This window comes from Sturnira hondurensis, unplaced genomic scaffold, assembly GCF_014824575.4.
Source record: "Sturnira hondurensis isolate 20B ecotype Veracruz unplaced genomic scaffold, ASM1482457v3 Scaffold0022201, whole genome shotgun sequence".
Classification (NCBI taxonomy): domain Eukaryota; kingdom Metazoa; phylum Chordata; class Mammalia; order Chiroptera; family Phyllostomidae; genus Sturnira; species Sturnira hondurensis.
The window spans coordinates 153,852-171,427 of record NW_028094832.1 but is presented as its reverse complement, the minus strand read 5'-3'; the positions used below and the strand labels follow the sequence as shown (position 1 = coordinate 171,427).

Genomic DNA, 17,576 nt, shown 5'->3' with positions numbered 1-17,576 from the left:
GCAATGTAGGAGGGTTCCAATTTCTCCACCTTCTTGTCAACACTTGCTGTTGTATGTTTTATTTACTTTATCCATCCCTGTAGCTGTGAAGTGGCATTTCATTTGGTTTTGATTTGCATTTTCCTAATGATAATAATGTGGAGAACCTTTTCATGTGTTTATTGACCATCTCCTTACATCTCCTCTGGACACAATGTCCAGATGTGTACCGGAGGCGATCTGTTGATGCATCTCATGGACGTTTCTCTCTCTCCCTTCTTTTCTCTCTTCCTCTCTCTCTAGAAGTAAAGAAAAAATGTCCTCAGGCGAGGATAAAAAAGAAAGAAAATGTGTGTGTGTTTGTAGTCTGTACATATGTAAGCATATACAAACAATAAACATTGTGTCCTTTGATGCTTGCAGAAGAAGGATGTTAGTATAATAAAGTGGTATTAATTGTGTTATATGGACAAGCAGTTATGATCTTCTATTATTTATTGTGTGGACCTTAAAACTATTAAAAGAGAAACAGAAATTGAGGGGCAAAGAGAAGTAATATCTATGTTTAATGAACCTTAAAATCACAGGCTTGGAAGTAACTACAGCCCTGGGATTTTTTTTGAAGTCTTTTTTTTAAAATATATTTTTTAAAGATTTTATTTATTTAGAGAGGAAGGGAAGGAAAGAAATATCAATGTATGGTTGCCTCTTATGCGTCCCCTGCTGGGAACTGGCCTGCAACCCAGGCATGTGCCCTGACTGGGAATCGAACTGCGATCCTGTGGTTCGCAGGCCTGTGCTCAATCCACTGAGCTACACCAGCCAGGGCTATTTTTCAAAGTCTTAATTAGAATTGTGATATATACAGTGGGCAAGAGATGAAAAACAACCTGTTAAAATGGCATCCTGGTAGTAGTGAGCATGCTCAGTATCCAGATATTGAATCCCAAATACCATTTCTCTCTAAAGAGATTAGTGCTCCTTGGAGAAGTGACTGAAGGTTGGAAAGTGAGGAAGAACTCAAAGGCTAATGGAGTAATGTCTGAAGGACATAGGAGCAGGTTTAAAGAGACTTCCAGAGGCCACATTGGAGACAATTTGAGAATCAAAAAGTGATAGATAATGAAGACAGTGGATTTAACACAGTGAATTAAGAAACAAAATCTATAAATTCATAGAGATTAAAAAAAAGAAAGGGAAAAATAATAAAGCCAAAAGAAAGACCATTAATAAATGTGAAAGGAGCCCTGTCCAGGTTGCTCAGTTGGTGGGCACATCATCCTGAACACCAGAAGGTTGTGGACATGATATCTGGTCAGGGCACACACCGAGGGTGTGGGTTCCGTCCCAGTAGGGGCACCTACAGAAGGCAGCTGATTGGTGTTTCTCACATTTATGTTTCTCTCTCTCGCTCCCTTCCTCCCTCCCTCTCTCTCTCTCTCTCAAAAAAAATCAAATGTATCCTCAGGTGAGGATTAAAAATAAATATGAAAAGAGTAATAGAGTTATTAAAAATCACTGTTTCATACTCACCAATTAATCTAAAACTATTAAAAGGAAGGTTGTTGGGAAACAAAAATATCCATGTAGTCTCAAATTATTACTGTACATGTTACTTGTCAATTATAAAGAAAAAATAGGCCTTGAAAAGTAGGTGACCTTGTGATCACCACATTTACTGAGAGGCTGAGCTTGGCAGGTGCTCAAATAAAACATACAACAGCAAGTGTTGACAAGAAGGTGGAGAAATTGGAACCCTCCTACATTGCTGGTGGGATTGTAAAACGGTGCAGCCGCCTTGGAAAGCACTTTGGTGGTGGGATTGCCCAACGCTGTGTGCCTCCTGATGTGATGCAGTGGGAGGTACCCACTGAGCCCCAAGTGGTGCTCTTGCTAGAGGTGTTTGGCCTGAGTCTAACCACGAGGAAACTGATATATCCAGAATATGGGGCATTATGTGGGACAACCAGATGAGTCTCCTTGGAGGAGTCAGTATTCTGAAGAACAGAGAGAAGGGGATGGAAGAGAGTTGGTAGGGAAAATACGCCAGACTGGCAAGTGCAGTGCTCAAACTTTGAATGGATTGGGGAAAAAACAGCTATGAAGGACTCATTTTGAGGACAAAAAGGGAAATTTGAGTATGGTGCACATGTTGGATAATACTAAATCGATGATTTTTTTGAGCGTGCTAATAGTGGCCGTGTGGTTGCCAAGGAAGATGTCCTAGGGTTGTATTTTTTTTTGGCAGATGCATGCTGAAGTTTTTAGGAATGAAGTATCACATCTATAGCCTGTTTTTAGATGGTTTGATAAAATAGTATACATTATATAAACAGTTGGTGGCTTTGTATATGAGGAGAATATAGTGTTCATTGTATTTTGAGGGTTTTTATGGGTTTGAAAATTTTAATTTTTATATTTAGAGATGAGCATGGGTTTTCCAGAAAAATACCTAGAGTGATAAAAACATGAAAAAAACTAGTAATTATGATTGAAGGCCTTGGCATTTTATTTTATTTTTTAAATTTTATTTATTTATTTTTAGAGATCAGAAGGAAGGGAGAGAGAGAAAGAGAAACATCAGTGTGTGGTTGCCCACCAAGCACCCCTACCAAGGACCGGGCCCACAACCCGGGCATGTGCCCTGACCAGGAATCGACCTTGTGACCCTTTGGTTCACAGGTTGGCACTCAGTCCACTGAGCCATACCAGCCAGGGCAGCCCCAACATTTTAAATCTGAATGAGACTTTAATAACTTAGTATATACCCCTTTTTTAAAAAAACAAATCTTATACAAACATAGTACTGAAAAAAATTCTTGAATTTTTTTGGAATTAAGTTGGGACAGTACTGCCTATGGATTGGGGATTGGTACCTTACAGAAGTCCCCTGTAGTCCTTTGATTTCTGGATTCAGGAAAGTCAGGTATTATAGGAGTTATTTTGGGGGGGGTTAGATTATTTTATTTTCTAATGGTGTAAGATTTGTTTCCTTATTAATGGGAATTATTAACTTTCAGGGAATAATGATTGTTTCAAGAATCTACAGATTCTTAAAAACTACAGATCTTATCCTGAAAACGTACACAAACTCTCTTTCTATAGGAGCTCCATCTTTGGGGTTAAGCCTCTTGTCTAAAAACAACTTTAATTTGGTAAAATATCTCCAGCAATTTCCTCAGTAATAGTTAATTAATCCAATGTGTCTCTTAGAAATCTTATTAACTAACCAACACTTACTTGCTCTACTGGTTGATTATTTGAAGATAGTATCCCACAATATCATTTTGAAATAACAATGAAAGATAAAGAATTTTTTAAATCAACATTCTTTTTTTATTGATGAGAGAGAGAGAGAAAACAAACATCAATTTGTTACACTTATTGATACATTCATTGGTTGATTCTTATATGTGCCCTGACTAGGCATTGAACCCACAGCCACAGGGTATTGGGATGACGTTCTAACCAACTGAGCTACCTGACCAGCATGATAAAGTTAAATTTTTTAAAAATTTGAAACAATGTCAAACTTACAGAAAAGTTGCAAGTACCACATCAAGAAGCTTTCTCTACTCCTTAAGAGCAAGTTGGTGAAATGATGCCCCATCGCCTCTAAATACTTTTGTGTGTATTTCCTTCAAACAAGGAAATGCGCAGTATAAATTATATAACCACCAAAACTAGGACAGGAACATTGGTACGTTACTGCCTTTTAATCATCAGTCTCCTTTCCAGCTTTTCCACTTGTCCCTGCTATGTCCTCGATGTAATAAAAGATCCCGCAGAATCGCTCCTCTTTTAGTCTCCGTCAGTCTGGAACAGTTCCTTAGCTTCCTTTACTTTCATCGCCTGAGTCCTTTCAAGATTTCAGGCCAATTATATTGCTGATGTCCTTCAGTTTGGGCTGTCTAATCTTTCCTCATGACCAGATTTTGGTCGTGCCACTTCGGTGGGGACACCATAGAAGTGATGCTGGGTACTCATCACAGTCCTATCAGACAGAGAACGACTTTGATTTGGCCCACTTCTGAAGATGTGATACACACTTGATTAAGGTGGTGTCTGCCAGTCTTCTCCACTGTAGAGTTACTCTTACTGGCTTTTGCAATTAATAATTATCCTTGTGAGGGTTTACTTTGAGATCATAAATGTCTGTTTCTTATTTATTTATACTAGTATGTTTTTGTGGTTTCCTGTTCTCTCCCTTTCCATATTTAACTTCCTTTTCTGGCAGTGAGAAAACTGGTTCAATTTTCCGAAATATATTTATTTATTTGGTTGATCCTCTTGTTTGTAACCAATTTCCCACTGCTATCCCTGTCTCCTCTCCCCCACCCCCGCAGCCCCAGTCCACCATTTCTACTCTGACACCTGCCTGATCCAGTGTTGTACGCAGAAACCCTCATCTAGCTGGGCCCTGACTCTTGGTTCACTCCAGTCCCCCGTGTGGGCACAGATGCCCCCTGAACCTGCTTGGGCCCTGACACTTCTAACTGGGCATTTCAGCTGGATGAAATGGCCCCTGGATATGGGCAGCGGCCTTGCTCAGCCCATCTTAATGGATTTAGGAATGACTGTCGAGAAATGGAAGGGATAGGACAGGGTAACATGAGAAAAGGGAAAGGAGGGCCTTAACCAGATTATTTTGACTAACCAAGTCATTTCATTCTGAATCAAGCAAAAGAGGGAGTCCACTGATTTACAATTATACACAAGATTTCCTAAGAGAAAGGTTACCAAAAACACACTAAGTAGAAGTAAAAGATCGATTCATTGTTAATTTTACCTCTATAAATGACTTTGAAGTACCTTAAAGAGAAGCAGCAACAAATCATTGTGCTGTAATCGTTGACTTTTTCTTAAATACATCATATGACTTTTAATCACAACGATACTTCTGAGGAGAAAGCAGGATAGGAACAACTGTTTTTCTCTCCATAGTAATGACATGAAAACTGAGGAACAATGAGCTATAAATAATATCCAATGTCACAGGGCTAATAAATTTAGAACAAGTAGAAGCCAGAACTTTTGGTCTTTAGTCCAAAGCTTTTTTTCATAGTATTGGTGGTTTTCACTCTTTAGGCAAGAGTCTCTTTGCAAAAGAATCTATATGATTTCCTTTTGTTGAACCATTTTAAAGCAAATTTTGAACATAATATTTTACCCCTAAATACTTTAGTGTAAAACTGAAAGACTTCAAAAACACAACTATAATACCCTAACATGCCAAACAGTGTTTCTTAATATTATCTTATATCTTACCCATGTTCAAACTTTCCCAGGTGTTTCAAAAAACATTTTTTTACAGTTGATTTGCTTTTTCAGGATCTGGATAAGGTCCATACATTGCATCTTTGTAGTCTTTTTAGTCTTTTAAAAATGTTAATTGTCCTTTTCTTTTTGCCGTTTATTTATTGACAAAACTCATTCATTTATCCTGTAGAATCTCCCACATTCTGAATGTGGTTGTTTCCTAGTGGCACTTAGTTTTTTAAGTTATAATACACACACAGTAAAGTGCATAGATTATACGTATACAGCTTGATGAATGTTGACATGTGTGCATATTCGTAAACACTACCCAGATCAAGGTAGAGAATGTTTCCTGTACCTACAAGGTTCCCTCCTGCCCTTTCCTACGCCTTCTGTCCTCAGAGTAACCAGCATTCCGGCTTCTATCACTAAATTAGTTTTCCAATTACAGAGTTTCCAGTCTGTCCTCTATTTGGAACACATTACCTCTTTCTGATGATTTTTTTTATTTTAACAGAATTTTAGACTTACAGAAATGTAAGAATACAAGTAGTTTTTCTATACCTTTTACTCGTATTCCCTGAATCTTATCATTTTACTATATTTGCTTTATCACTTTCTTTATTTCTTTCTCCCTGTCCTCTCCCTCTTTCTACACACGTACATGCACACATATACAAATATATATATGAAATACATACGTTTCTTTATGAACTTAGGGAGTAATTTGCAAGCAGAATGCTTTTTACCTTTAGAAATAGGACATTCTCTTAAATAATCAGTACAATGATCAAAATCATGAAATTAACATGGATATAACACTGTTAGCCAATTCACAGGCCTTATTCAGATTTCATTAGTTGCTCTAGTAATGTTCTGGATTGGAAAAGGAAGATGCAGACCAAGTTTTAGTCAGTTGTCATGTCTCCTTAGTCTTTTTGAATCTAAAACAGTCCCTCGGTCTTTTCTTTTATGGTCTTGAAGGTTTTCGTGAATGCAAGCCAGTTATTTTAAAGAATGTCTCTTAATTTAGGTATGTCTGCTGTGTTCTTGTGATTAGATAGGGCTATGCATTTTTGCCTGGAATATTCCAGAATATTCCAGGATATATTTTAGCTAGTGTCGTGTGAAGATGTCATTGTGTTCCACTGGTGATGTTAACCTTATCATCTGATTAAGGTAGTGTCAACTACGTTTCTTCATCGAGAATTTTTTTTCTGAACTCCACTGTAAAATTATAATTTTTCCTTTTGTAATAAATGTCTCGGGCAAACACTTTGCGATTATGTAAATTCCCTGTTATTCCTCAAATTATAATTCACTGGTTTTAGTATTCACTTATAATTTTTGCCTGACTCATTTGTTACTAAAATGGTTGCCAAATGGTGATTTTCTAATTTTATAATTTCATCCATGTTTATTAATTGGGAACAATTTCCCCTTATTCTCTATCTATATACGTGTAGATGTATATATGTATTACTTATTATCACTATGGATTCATGAATGTGTAATTAAAATTTTTTTTTTAAACCTTCACCCAAGGACATGTTTTACTCATTTGAGAGAGAGAAAAAAAAGAAAAGAAAAGTTAATGTGAGAGAGAAAATTTGATGGATTGCCTCCTATATGCACCCCTATGCACCCTGACTGGGGATCAAACCCACAGTATCAGTATGTGCCTTTGACCAGGAATCGAACTCACCAAAAGGTGCATGGGATGATGCTCCAACCAACTGAGCCACCTGGCCAGGTCATGGATGTGTGTTTTTATCAACTGAATTCTGGTAGAAAATGTTTTATTGCTATAGGATTTGATGATTTTTAGTGAACATACCGGGACAGTTCGTAAGATAACATTTATTAGTTCTAACCTCATATTTTAGAAAAGCACTGAAATGTAAGTTATAAAGAAGATAAAGTAGTGAAAGCTTTATTTCTTGGTTTAATCCAAAGCATAAACATTATGATTTTATTTAATTTATAATCTGTATCTACTGTAAATATAAAAATATATCCTTTGGCCTTCTCAATTCTACTTTTAGAAAGTTATCCCATAGATATACTTTATAAGATTATTATATTATTCTACAGATACACCTTTTAAGATTATTTCATCACTTTTGTTATTGGTGATTGGATCTAACTTGAATATCTCTCATTAGGGGTGGTTGTTCTATAATATGTTCATACAAAAATATACTCCTCAGTCATTAAAAAAAGAAACAGGCTATTTAAATATTGATGAAGTTTCTTTAGGATATAATAAATGAAAAACACATATGCATTTGCTTGTGTGTACATGGAATGGATATGTTTGGGAAGGCATCATAAGAAACTGGTGATATTGGTTGCCTTTTCGGAGTGAAACTGGCTGGGGATGGGGAAGGTTGGGACAGGGCGGGATAGAGACTTTTCACCGTGAATCCTTTTGTGAGTTTTGACTTGGGATTAACTAAATTTAAAAAATTCACACTCTGGGGGTAAAAAAATTACTGAAACATTTAAATTAAATGTACAAATATAATCAAACAATGAGAATTTTCTTATGTAATTCCTCTGTAGATGTAAGTACTATGTAATATGTTTTTGTTGTCTTGGCAGACGACAATAGTAGTAACATTGGTATGAACTTGGCAACTTTCTTTAAAGATATGTCATGTTGTATATTGAAAAAAAAGGATATTTGTTTTCTTTTGGCAGCATGCATATGCACTAGAACTTCTATTTGATCAATTGCATGAAGGAGCTAAAGCTCTTGATGTAGGATCTGGAAGTGGAATCCTTACTGCATGTTTTGCACGTATGGTAAGACCTTTATTTTGTTTTTTCATTCTGGCCCTAACAGAACCATAGTTCTACATGGCCTATGTATGATTTGGCTGTATATTTTTGCCCTAAAAAGTTACCAAAGGGTTTTTTTTTAATTCTACCAAGGAAGCAGTTGGAATACATATCACTAGGATTTTTTATTGTTCTTGTAGGGGACAGAACACTCCATCTAAACTGGCAGTGCTAAAAAGGAATTTATTTGGTTCATACAGTGGAAACATCTAAAGTGTAGCTGGCTTCTTGTGTGGCAGGGTTCAGAAGATCGGATGTTATTGACAGTGGGTTTCTCTGAGGGTTTGGTTTGGCTTTGCCTACCTCCACAAGTTGGCTTCATTGTCACACGGGCTCTTCTCCTCTGATCACAAGATGATAGACAGTACCTCCCAGACTGTATGCTTCCAAGTTCTCATCTGGCAGAAAATAATAGAGTTTGATATCTAAATCCTCCTGCAGGCTTATTGGGAAAGAGGATAGAGAATCCCTTGGACTTTCTACCTTGGACTAGAATCCATTTAACTTGCTATCCAGGTATAATCAGCAGACCACTAGCATGTTAAGTTCCAGGGAGGCAGAAGTTTTGTCTCATTTTTTTTCTTCATATTTCTTAAGCATCCAGAACAGTGTCCAGCACATAACAAGGATTGAGATAGTTCTGTTCAATATATTTTTTAAAGATTTTATTTCTTTATCTTTAGAGGGGAAGGGAAGGAAAGAGGTAGAGAAACATTAGTGTGGGGTTGCCTCTCTTGCATCCCCTGCTGGGATCTGGCCTGCAACCCAGGCATGTGCCCTGACTGGGAATTGAACCTCGATCCTTTGGTTTGCAGGCCCGGGCTCAATCCACAGAGCTACCAGCCAGGGCTCTGTTCAATATTTTTTACTTATTTTGTAGAAGGTAAGGCCTCACTAATGGGATGTCAGGGCTTTTTTTCCCCAAAGCTTAGAAATAATATTTAATGAGGTTATTTTTAAATTTAAGATATTTATGGTTTCAGAGAAAAATTTATTTTTAAAAAATCATTAAATTCTGAGTTCTTTTTAAAAATTAGGGCAATTTAATTTATTATTTTTCACACATCTAGCTCATGCTAGTCAGTGTTCTGAATGCTTTTCATGTATTCTCCAATTTAATCCTCACATCATTTATGAGGTATTTACCTTTTACTCCTCATTTTACAGCTGAGAAATGTGATTCGTAGAATAGCTTGCCAAGGTTGTATCATTGTAAGTAGTAATGAAACTTAGATGTGAACCCAGCTAGACTGACATGGAAGTCTTTATTGTATAAAATATTTTTTACAATTAACATTTATATTTGGGGCTATTTTATATTTTTATACTTTTCACAAAATGGCAGTAGAATCAGATATAGAAACCCCTATAAAATTATTTAAATCTTTATAAAATTGTTATGTAATGTTTTAATATTTAAAGTCACATTTCTAGATTTAATTTATGCAAAAAAATGATTGCATTAACTACCATTTAATATTGGTAGTTAAATCTTCCAGCATGGTCCTGGATTTAAAAATTCTAAACGAAAGAATGATAGCATTTTTTTTCATATTACAAGTTTTAATAATCTATTCAAGTTTTTTTTAATCCTCACCCAAAGATATGTTTTTATTGATTTTAGAGAGGAAGGTAGGGAGAGAGAAAAACATTGATGTGAGAGAGAAACTTGGATTGTTTGCCACCTGTATGCACGACTGGGAATCGAACCCTTTTGGTGCATGGGACGATGTTACAACCAACTAAACCACCACCCAGGGCTTATTCTGGCTTTTTAATTACTTAAATATAATTATTTATTTGAGGGTTATAGTTGAGAAAGTTGTATTTGGTAAATAATTTCTAATAAACAATAACAATCTAATCAGAATCTTTAGCTGTCTTTATTTCTCACTTGAAAATATGACTTTACATAAGGAAGTACTTTAATGACACTTTAGAAAGACAAATTTAGACCAGTGAGCTATTGGATTATTCTCATTTCCAGGTTGGAGCTAGTGGAAGAGTCGTAGGAATTGACCACATTAAAGAGCTAGTAGACGACTCAATAAATAATGTCAGAAAGGATGACCCAATGCTTTTGTCTTCAGGGAGAGTGCAACTGGTTGGTGAGTATCAGAAAACTTAAAATTTTCTTCTCCGGAGAATTTTTTTTTTCAAAAGATCCCCATGCAGCTAAATAATACTCAGAACTAATTAATTACTGCATTTTTAAAAACATTCACTTTTAAGTACAAAGTAAGAAACCAATTACTTGAAAATGTTATGCTACTCTACCTTGACTTTGAGACCTTGGTTGACATCACTATTAACTGTTTCAGAAAGTGTCCATGTTGAGTTCTTTCTTCATTGCTCTTTTAAAAAAATCATTAGGGTAAAATTAGTTAATAAAATTATATAGGATTCAGGTGTACAATTTTATAATATACCAATTATATATTGTTTTGTGTGTTCACCACCCCAAGTCAAATTTCCTTCTATCTCCATTTAACCCTCCTTTACTCAGGCCTACCTCCCCCACCCCGCTCCCTCTTGTAATCACCACACAACACCCCTCTCCTCTGACAGCTGTCGGTCTGGTCTGTATCTATGAGACTATTTCTGTTTTGTTTGTTAGTTTATTTTGTTCATTAGATTCCACATATAAATAATACCAAAGTAACAGGTATTCATTATAAAAAAATGTAAACAGGGCAGATATGTAAGGTAGAAAAGACAGCCTCTCCTTTTCCCTTTTAAGTTTTCTAAATACAAGTACGTGTATGAATAAATTGCACACACACAGAGGTTAACTCATACTATACATATTGTCCTGTAGTTTGCTTTTTTCCCCTCAGCAATATACAATGGCACTATTTCCAAAGGAGCACATTTTCTATTGAGAGAAATAAGAAAACATTAAAAAATGCAAAAAACATAAATATGAAGCTTAATAAAATACCTATTTACTCACCACACTGATCAAGAAATTGGATGTTATATCGGTACCTGGGAAGTGCTCAGCTTCCTTTTCCCTCATCACAGCTCCCGCCCTTCTCCCTTGTGGTTACAGTGTCATTACTTCTGCACATTTACTGCCTAATTGCACTGCCAAAAGTAATGTTTAATTTAATTTTGAACTTTAGATAAATGGAACCATGCAGTATACGTTCTGTGATCATTCTGTAATGAATGAATTCTTTCATTCAATTTTATGTTTGTATGATTCACCCATTTTTTGCATACATTTTTACTGTTGTACAGCATTCCATTCTAAGGACACCACAAAAAATTTTAATTCTACTGTAGCTTGGTATTTTGAGTTATTTCTAATTTGTGGATATTCATGGTGCTGCTGTGAACATATGTGTCCGTGAGCCCAGATTCATACATATATTCAGTCATCATGCAGGCACTCATTTCTCTAGGAGCATCACTGTAGGCTCTCGGGGTTACCATAGACATCGCAAAACTGTCTCTAAAGTGACTGAACCAATTGTACATTCCCAGCAGCAGTGTGTCAGGATTCCTATTACTTTACATCTCTACCAGCATTTGGTATTATTAGCTTTTTCTTTTTGCCCACTTAGTGAGTATATAACAGTATCTCTTTGTGATGTTAATTTTGTATTTTCCTATTAACCAGTGAGGTTGAACACTTTTTCATATGTGTGGCCATTTAGTTTCCTCTTTTGTGAAATGCCTATTCAGACGCAGAGTGTTTATATTTTTCTTAGATTTGTAGGACTTCTAGAGACTAGCAATTGGTCTATTCATGCATGTTATAAATCTCTTCTCTCACCCTGTGGCATGGCTGTTCACTCTCACATAGGTCCTTTTTGATAAATAGAAATTCTTAGTTTTAATGTAGCTGGACTTACCATTTTTTTCCCCAGTGCTTTCTGTGTCCTGCTATAGGCTACTCTGAAGGCATGAAGATATTTCTCTATATTATTTCTCAGAAACTTTATTCTTTAGGTTTCCACATTTAGGTCTTTGATCTTTCTGACATTGACTTTGGTGTATATCTGAGGTCAAGGGCCCAAGTGTATATTTTTTCCATATGCAGATTCAGTTGTCCCATTATCATTATTTAAAACAAACAAATAAGCAAGCAAAACTATCCTTTCCCTGCTTTAAAATTTTCACACTAAGCACTTCTATCTGGACAGGTACTAAAAGTGTACATTTTCTTTCAGTGGGGGACGGGAGAATGGGCTATGCCGAAGAAGCCCCTTACGACGCTATTCACGTAGGCGCTGCAGCCCCAGTTGTGCCCCAAGCAGTGAGTTGTGTTTTTCTGTGTTTGTGTGCTTTCAGCTAAACCTCTCAAAGATTTATAGGAGAATGACTTCTAGATGGTGTTCAAAATATAGTTACACTCTCGTGTTGTGCATTGTAGTTACAGTTAGTAGGTAATTATTGCTTCCATATGCAAACAGTTGTATAAATGACATCAAGATTACTAAACCCCAGCTCATGGCTATCTTTGGAAGAAATATTTGAACCAACAAAGAACTAGTCTGCCAGTGGAATTGGGAAAATCCCTCTAGAGTTCATGCTCTAGTAATCACTTGATTGATTTAATACCGAATGTACACAACTATTAGGTGCCTGGGAGAGACCGGGAAGTATTTGTCATACATTTTACCCTCACAAAGCTTATATGCCAGAGGAGGTGTGTCATACATATAACAGGGAAATTAGTGATGTGATAGCATATTATTAGCATATGATACATATTGAATAAAATGAAAATCCTGTACCATTTCAAGGTTACAAAAGAATTTTTCGTAGAGTGATAAGGAGAATTCATACAGGACTGAAACTTGATCTAATCTTCAGAATAAGAGAATTTGTGTTCTTCCCATTTGGGGAAAGGATATTCCAGTGTTGAATATTATGGTCAAGGAAATATTGAAGTACAGAATTGACTTTTCATTTTGTAAGACTCTGAAAAGCTTATGTCAGCTCTTAATAATTCTTGGTTAAGTTTATTGAAATCTTAGGTTTCTATTACATACAAGTTTTACATAGTTGTTGACTAGTGGCATTTTCTGCCTAGTCTGATCTGCTCCCCAGCCTAGAAAGGGTTCTTATTGTATGTGTAGATCAGGTATGAGACGCTGAAAGTTGGGGAATTTGTTGTAATCACTGACTTGCTACTGGCTGGCTAAATGACTGTGGGAAAATCACATCTTCTATCTGGCTCTGTTATCTGTGTTTTGTTTTGTTTTGTTTTGTTTTTGTTTTACTAAACCAGTGGCTTTAACACATTTTTTTAAAAAGTCCTCACCCAAGGATATGTTTATTGATTTAAGAAAGAGAGGAAAGGGAGTGGGAAGAGAGAGAAACATCAGTGTGAGGGAGAAGCATCCATCAGGTGCCTCCTGTACATGCCACAACCAGGGATTGAACCCGCGACCTAGGTGAGTGTCCTGACAGGGACTAGAACCCACAACCTTCTGCTGTACAGGGTGATGCTCCAAACAACTGAGCCACCCAGCCAGGGCTGCTTGTAATACATTTTAATTGAAGTATTAACATGGTATGGAAAGGTATACAAATCATAAATAGCTCAAAGAATTTTCTTATATGAACACATGATCAGTAGTTTTTTTTGTTTTGTTTTTGTGTTTTGACTAAAAAACATATTGGCAGCCTGGTACAAACAATTAAAATCTGAAATAGAACAGAGTTTAAGTGAAAGGGCTTGGGTGCAGGACTCACTGTTTTCACCAAGACCCTGAGATGATTTTGAAGGACATTTATAACTTTAATTCAAAATGATTTTAAGCATAGCAGCACTTGTAAGTAATCTAAGGGTCTTGTATACATGCTGAAGGGGCTTTCCAGTTTTAAGGTAATGAGTAAAAATATTTATGCCCCCCCTTGGATATCAGACCAAACAACGGGAGAAACAAGAAACAGAAACACAAACTGTGTTCAGCTATCTAGGAGATTATACTTGCGGTCCTGAACTTTATAGTGTGTGAAGACAGAAAGCAGCTGGAGTGATAGTTGACTCAGGAGGATGGAGGAAACCAAACCCAAGAGACCCCAGAAGGCGCTATCAATGCAGAAGTAGTTTGCACTGCAGATCTCTGAAAAGGCTGAGAAATTAGAGGCATCGGAACTTGGGAAATCAAAGATGAATCCTGGGTCTGAAAAGAGGGCCTGCGGCTTGAAATTTTTATAAGGAACAATTAAGCCCTAAGTCCTAAGTAAGAAGATTTCTAAGAACTGAAGGACATGATTCTATACTATGAAAAGATCTTTCGAGTGTCCAGTGTGATGATTTTTTTAAAAAGAAAAAAGAAGAACCACAATATCACCATGAAATTTCAGAATGCTAGATATACAGAGAAGATCCTAAAAGTTTCCAGAAAAGCAAAAGAGATAATTGGTTAAGCATTGTAGTCAGAAAGGCATCCGACTATAGAATAGCAACATTGGAATCACACCATCACTGTTCTGAACTGAAAATGATTGCCAACCTGGAATTCTGTACCCACACATATTGCCAAATGGGTAGAATAGTTTTAGACTTGCAAATCTCAGCTGCTCTCCGTTGCAGTAGTCTGTGCACCATTTCACAGAATCTTCTGGAGGAATTGCTTTAACAGTACAGCAGAAACTGAGGGAGGAGAGACAGTAGGTAAAACCAAAGCAAGGAAGCCATGAGATCCAGGAAGGTAGGACATCTTTTTTAGGAGAGAGGTGATGAGAGTTCCCCGTATTATTGCAAAGAGAAGTCCCAGGCCAGACTTGGAGCAGCCAGAAGAAGTCCATAGGAGAGTCTACGAAACAGGACAGGGCACCAATTTGATATGTTTGTTAAGTTGTTGGAGTGTACGAAGGTTTAGGAACAGTTACAAAGGAAATTAAGTGAGTGAAAAGAGAAAAGGCTTCAGTTTTTAACTGCAGAGAAACAACTATTACACAGTACAAGAAAGGAAATGACTGTTGACTACCTGTTGGCTCAGCTGCAAATTATATTTACACAGTCACAACTGAAAGTCGTTTCAGTAAGAAACTAAGGTATTGGGTTGGATTGGGGGGAAGGAGAAGAATATATGTAAGAGAGCTCAGTCCTGATTTAGTATATAATTTGCAATAAAATTAAATATTGTATAGCATGGTAACTATAGGTAATTTTAGATTGTACATTTGAAAGTTGCTAAGAGTAGGTCTTAGAAATTCTCATCCCAAGGAAAAAATTGTAACTGTGTGGTGGTGGATGTCAATTGAACTTAAAATGTGGTGATCACTTTGCAATGTAATACACATATCAAGTCCTTATGTCGTATGCTTAAAATGAATACAATATTATATGTCAGTTATATCTCAATTAAGAAAAATAAAAGACGTGCTTTAGAAGTAAGCACTTCCAAATAAAAAAGTAACCCATGAAGACACAGCTAAAAGGACTAAAATGACTGGATTTAAGAAGCAAGATTGGAGGGAAGCAGCCTGCTGTTCCTCATTATAAATCTTGACATTTAAAAAAACAACTCAATCCTTGCCAATATTACTTTGTAAAAATTAAAATGGCAAAAAAAAACCCAACTTGCTGACAAGCAAAATTTTACTTGAGACACCCTTTTGGTGGCAATACTGTTCAAAGCAAGGTTTATTTCTCATTGTTTTTGATTAGTGGTGACTTGTAAAGCTACAGGCAGATGGTAACATAGATTTTACCACTGAGCAGCGGGCTTTCACTGAGAGGAGGTCTTGGTTCCTCGTGGACAGCAGGGTCCTCAGTCCAGTGCCTCAGGGCTCCAGCCCTGCCGTCCTTCATCATGGCGCCAGCAATCCTAAATTCCATTGTAAAGCCAAGGTTCCCTTAGCTTTGGTTAAGTAATGCCCTACATTCTACAATGACATGGATTCCTTGCAGAATTTCTGCACTTCCCCTCTAAACCACAAAGATTCAAAACAAGCCTGTAGGCGTCAGAACTTTTGGCTTTGCCTTTGACCTTCCCAAGAGGATAATTCTATATTATGTGTTCAGCTCAGACATTTGAATATTGCAGTCGTACCAGGCTGTGTAAGACACTGTCCCTATCATCAAAGGACCTGCGGTTTAGTAGGAGAGGCAGATAAGTAAATGAGTGGGGACTGAGTGATACCTTTAACAATCAAAGTACATGTGTGCCAAATACAGTACATTTGTACTTCCTGCCCATGGACACTGAAGGCTGTTTATGGAGATGTAGAATGACTATTAATACAAGATCTGTAACTTGGTGTGTATGTGGTTTTTTTCTTTTAGCTAATAGACCAGTTAAAGCCTGGTGGAAGATTGATATTGCCAGTTGGTCCTGCAGGCGGAAACCAGATGCTGGAGCAGTATGACAAGCTACAAGACGGCAGCGTCAAAATGAAACCGCTGATGGGAGTGATATACGTGCCTTTAACAGATAAAGAAAAGCAGTGGTCCAGGTGGAAGTGATTTTATCTTCTGCTCTTTCTTCTTCCACACATGCAAGGTGAAAGGGTGTGGATTTTAAGACGTTAGACTGCAAGAGCTGCTTTTTTGGTTATCACTTTTATGCTACTCCATTTTAACATCAGAAATTCACTACATTAAAAATGTAGAGAAATTTTGCATGATCTGCCCTTCTTTTGGTTTAACTCACATCTTTGGGGAAGGGAGGGTGAGACTTGGTTGGCACAAATGTGTTTTTTAGAGGATTTCAGCCACAGTTTAGTACTGTCTAGGGAGATTTTATCATCAGCCACCCTGATATACATTTACGAATCATTTTTATAACTGCTCTAAGGGCATGGAGGTAAAGACTTTGCTTCAAAGAGAAGGGGCCATCATTTCCTGCCCCATTCATTGTCATAATGAGAAGGAAAAGATTCTTGTCCCAGTTTTCCAAGGTGTCAGAATCCCAGAGGGAACATTCTTCCTCTCAGCTTGATTTCTTTCAGTCAAGTTCACGGATGTCTGACAGCCTGTGCCTGTTTTATACTCAGCTGTTGTTTCAGAGCCACTGTAACTAATAAGCTCATTGCCCTTCTATAGAACGGGCCAGCCAGTGTTTAAGCTTTTGTAACTAAGTTCCTGGGGAGCAGGGGGGTTTTGTGAGCTCCAAGCCAGTGCCCAGGTCTCACACACCCGCCCAGAGGTGCCGCAATGTAGTCTCCAGCACAGCACGGCTCAGCATGGCACCCACGTCGTTGTGCGTCTCAGCATAGTCTGAGTGTTTCAGTTGAGGGCACGATTTCTTCCTCTTCCTTCTTTTCCCCACTGCCTCCCATGGGGAGGAGTGCGATCAGTAACAGTGACATTAGCTAAGACCACTCGGGATTAAATGCCAAAATAAGAAAGGCTTTTACAGTTTCCTTGTTTTAGAATCTATTTTTATTTGACAGAGGTATTTATTTTAAGATAATTATTTTCTTAATAAGTAACATGGTGATTGTAAGTTCAGTAGATCTCCCAATGTTGTTTCTGAATTAATGTTTTAATGCAAAAATTTTGTTTTGGAATAAATTAATTGTAA

At 37.0% G+C, this 17,576-nt stretch overlaps 1 protein-coding gene across 2 annotated transcripts in view; it reads left to right on the top strand.

Annotated features, from left to right (window-relative positions):
- Positions 1 to 17,576, top strand: part of PCMT1 (protein-L-isoaspartate (D-aspartate) O-methyltransferase) — a 51,870-nt gene that overhangs the window by 24,396 nt on the left and 9,898 nt on the right. Inside the window, exons 4-7 of one of the 2 annotated variants that reach the window (XM_037034853.1) lie at positions 7,942 to 8,046; positions 10,070 to 10,190; positions 12,261 to 12,346; positions 16,337 to 16,506. In XM_037034853.1, the coding sequence (XP_036890748.1) occupies positions 7,942 to 8,046; positions 10,070 to 10,190; positions 12,261 to 12,346; positions 16,337 to 16,506 (482 nt within the window). Of the gene's footprint in view, positions 1 to 7,941; positions 8,047 to 10,069; positions 10,191 to 12,260; positions 12,347 to 16,336; positions 16,554 to 17,576 lie in introns of both variants that reach the window. The other variant, XM_037034854.1, reaches the window with a different exon arrangement.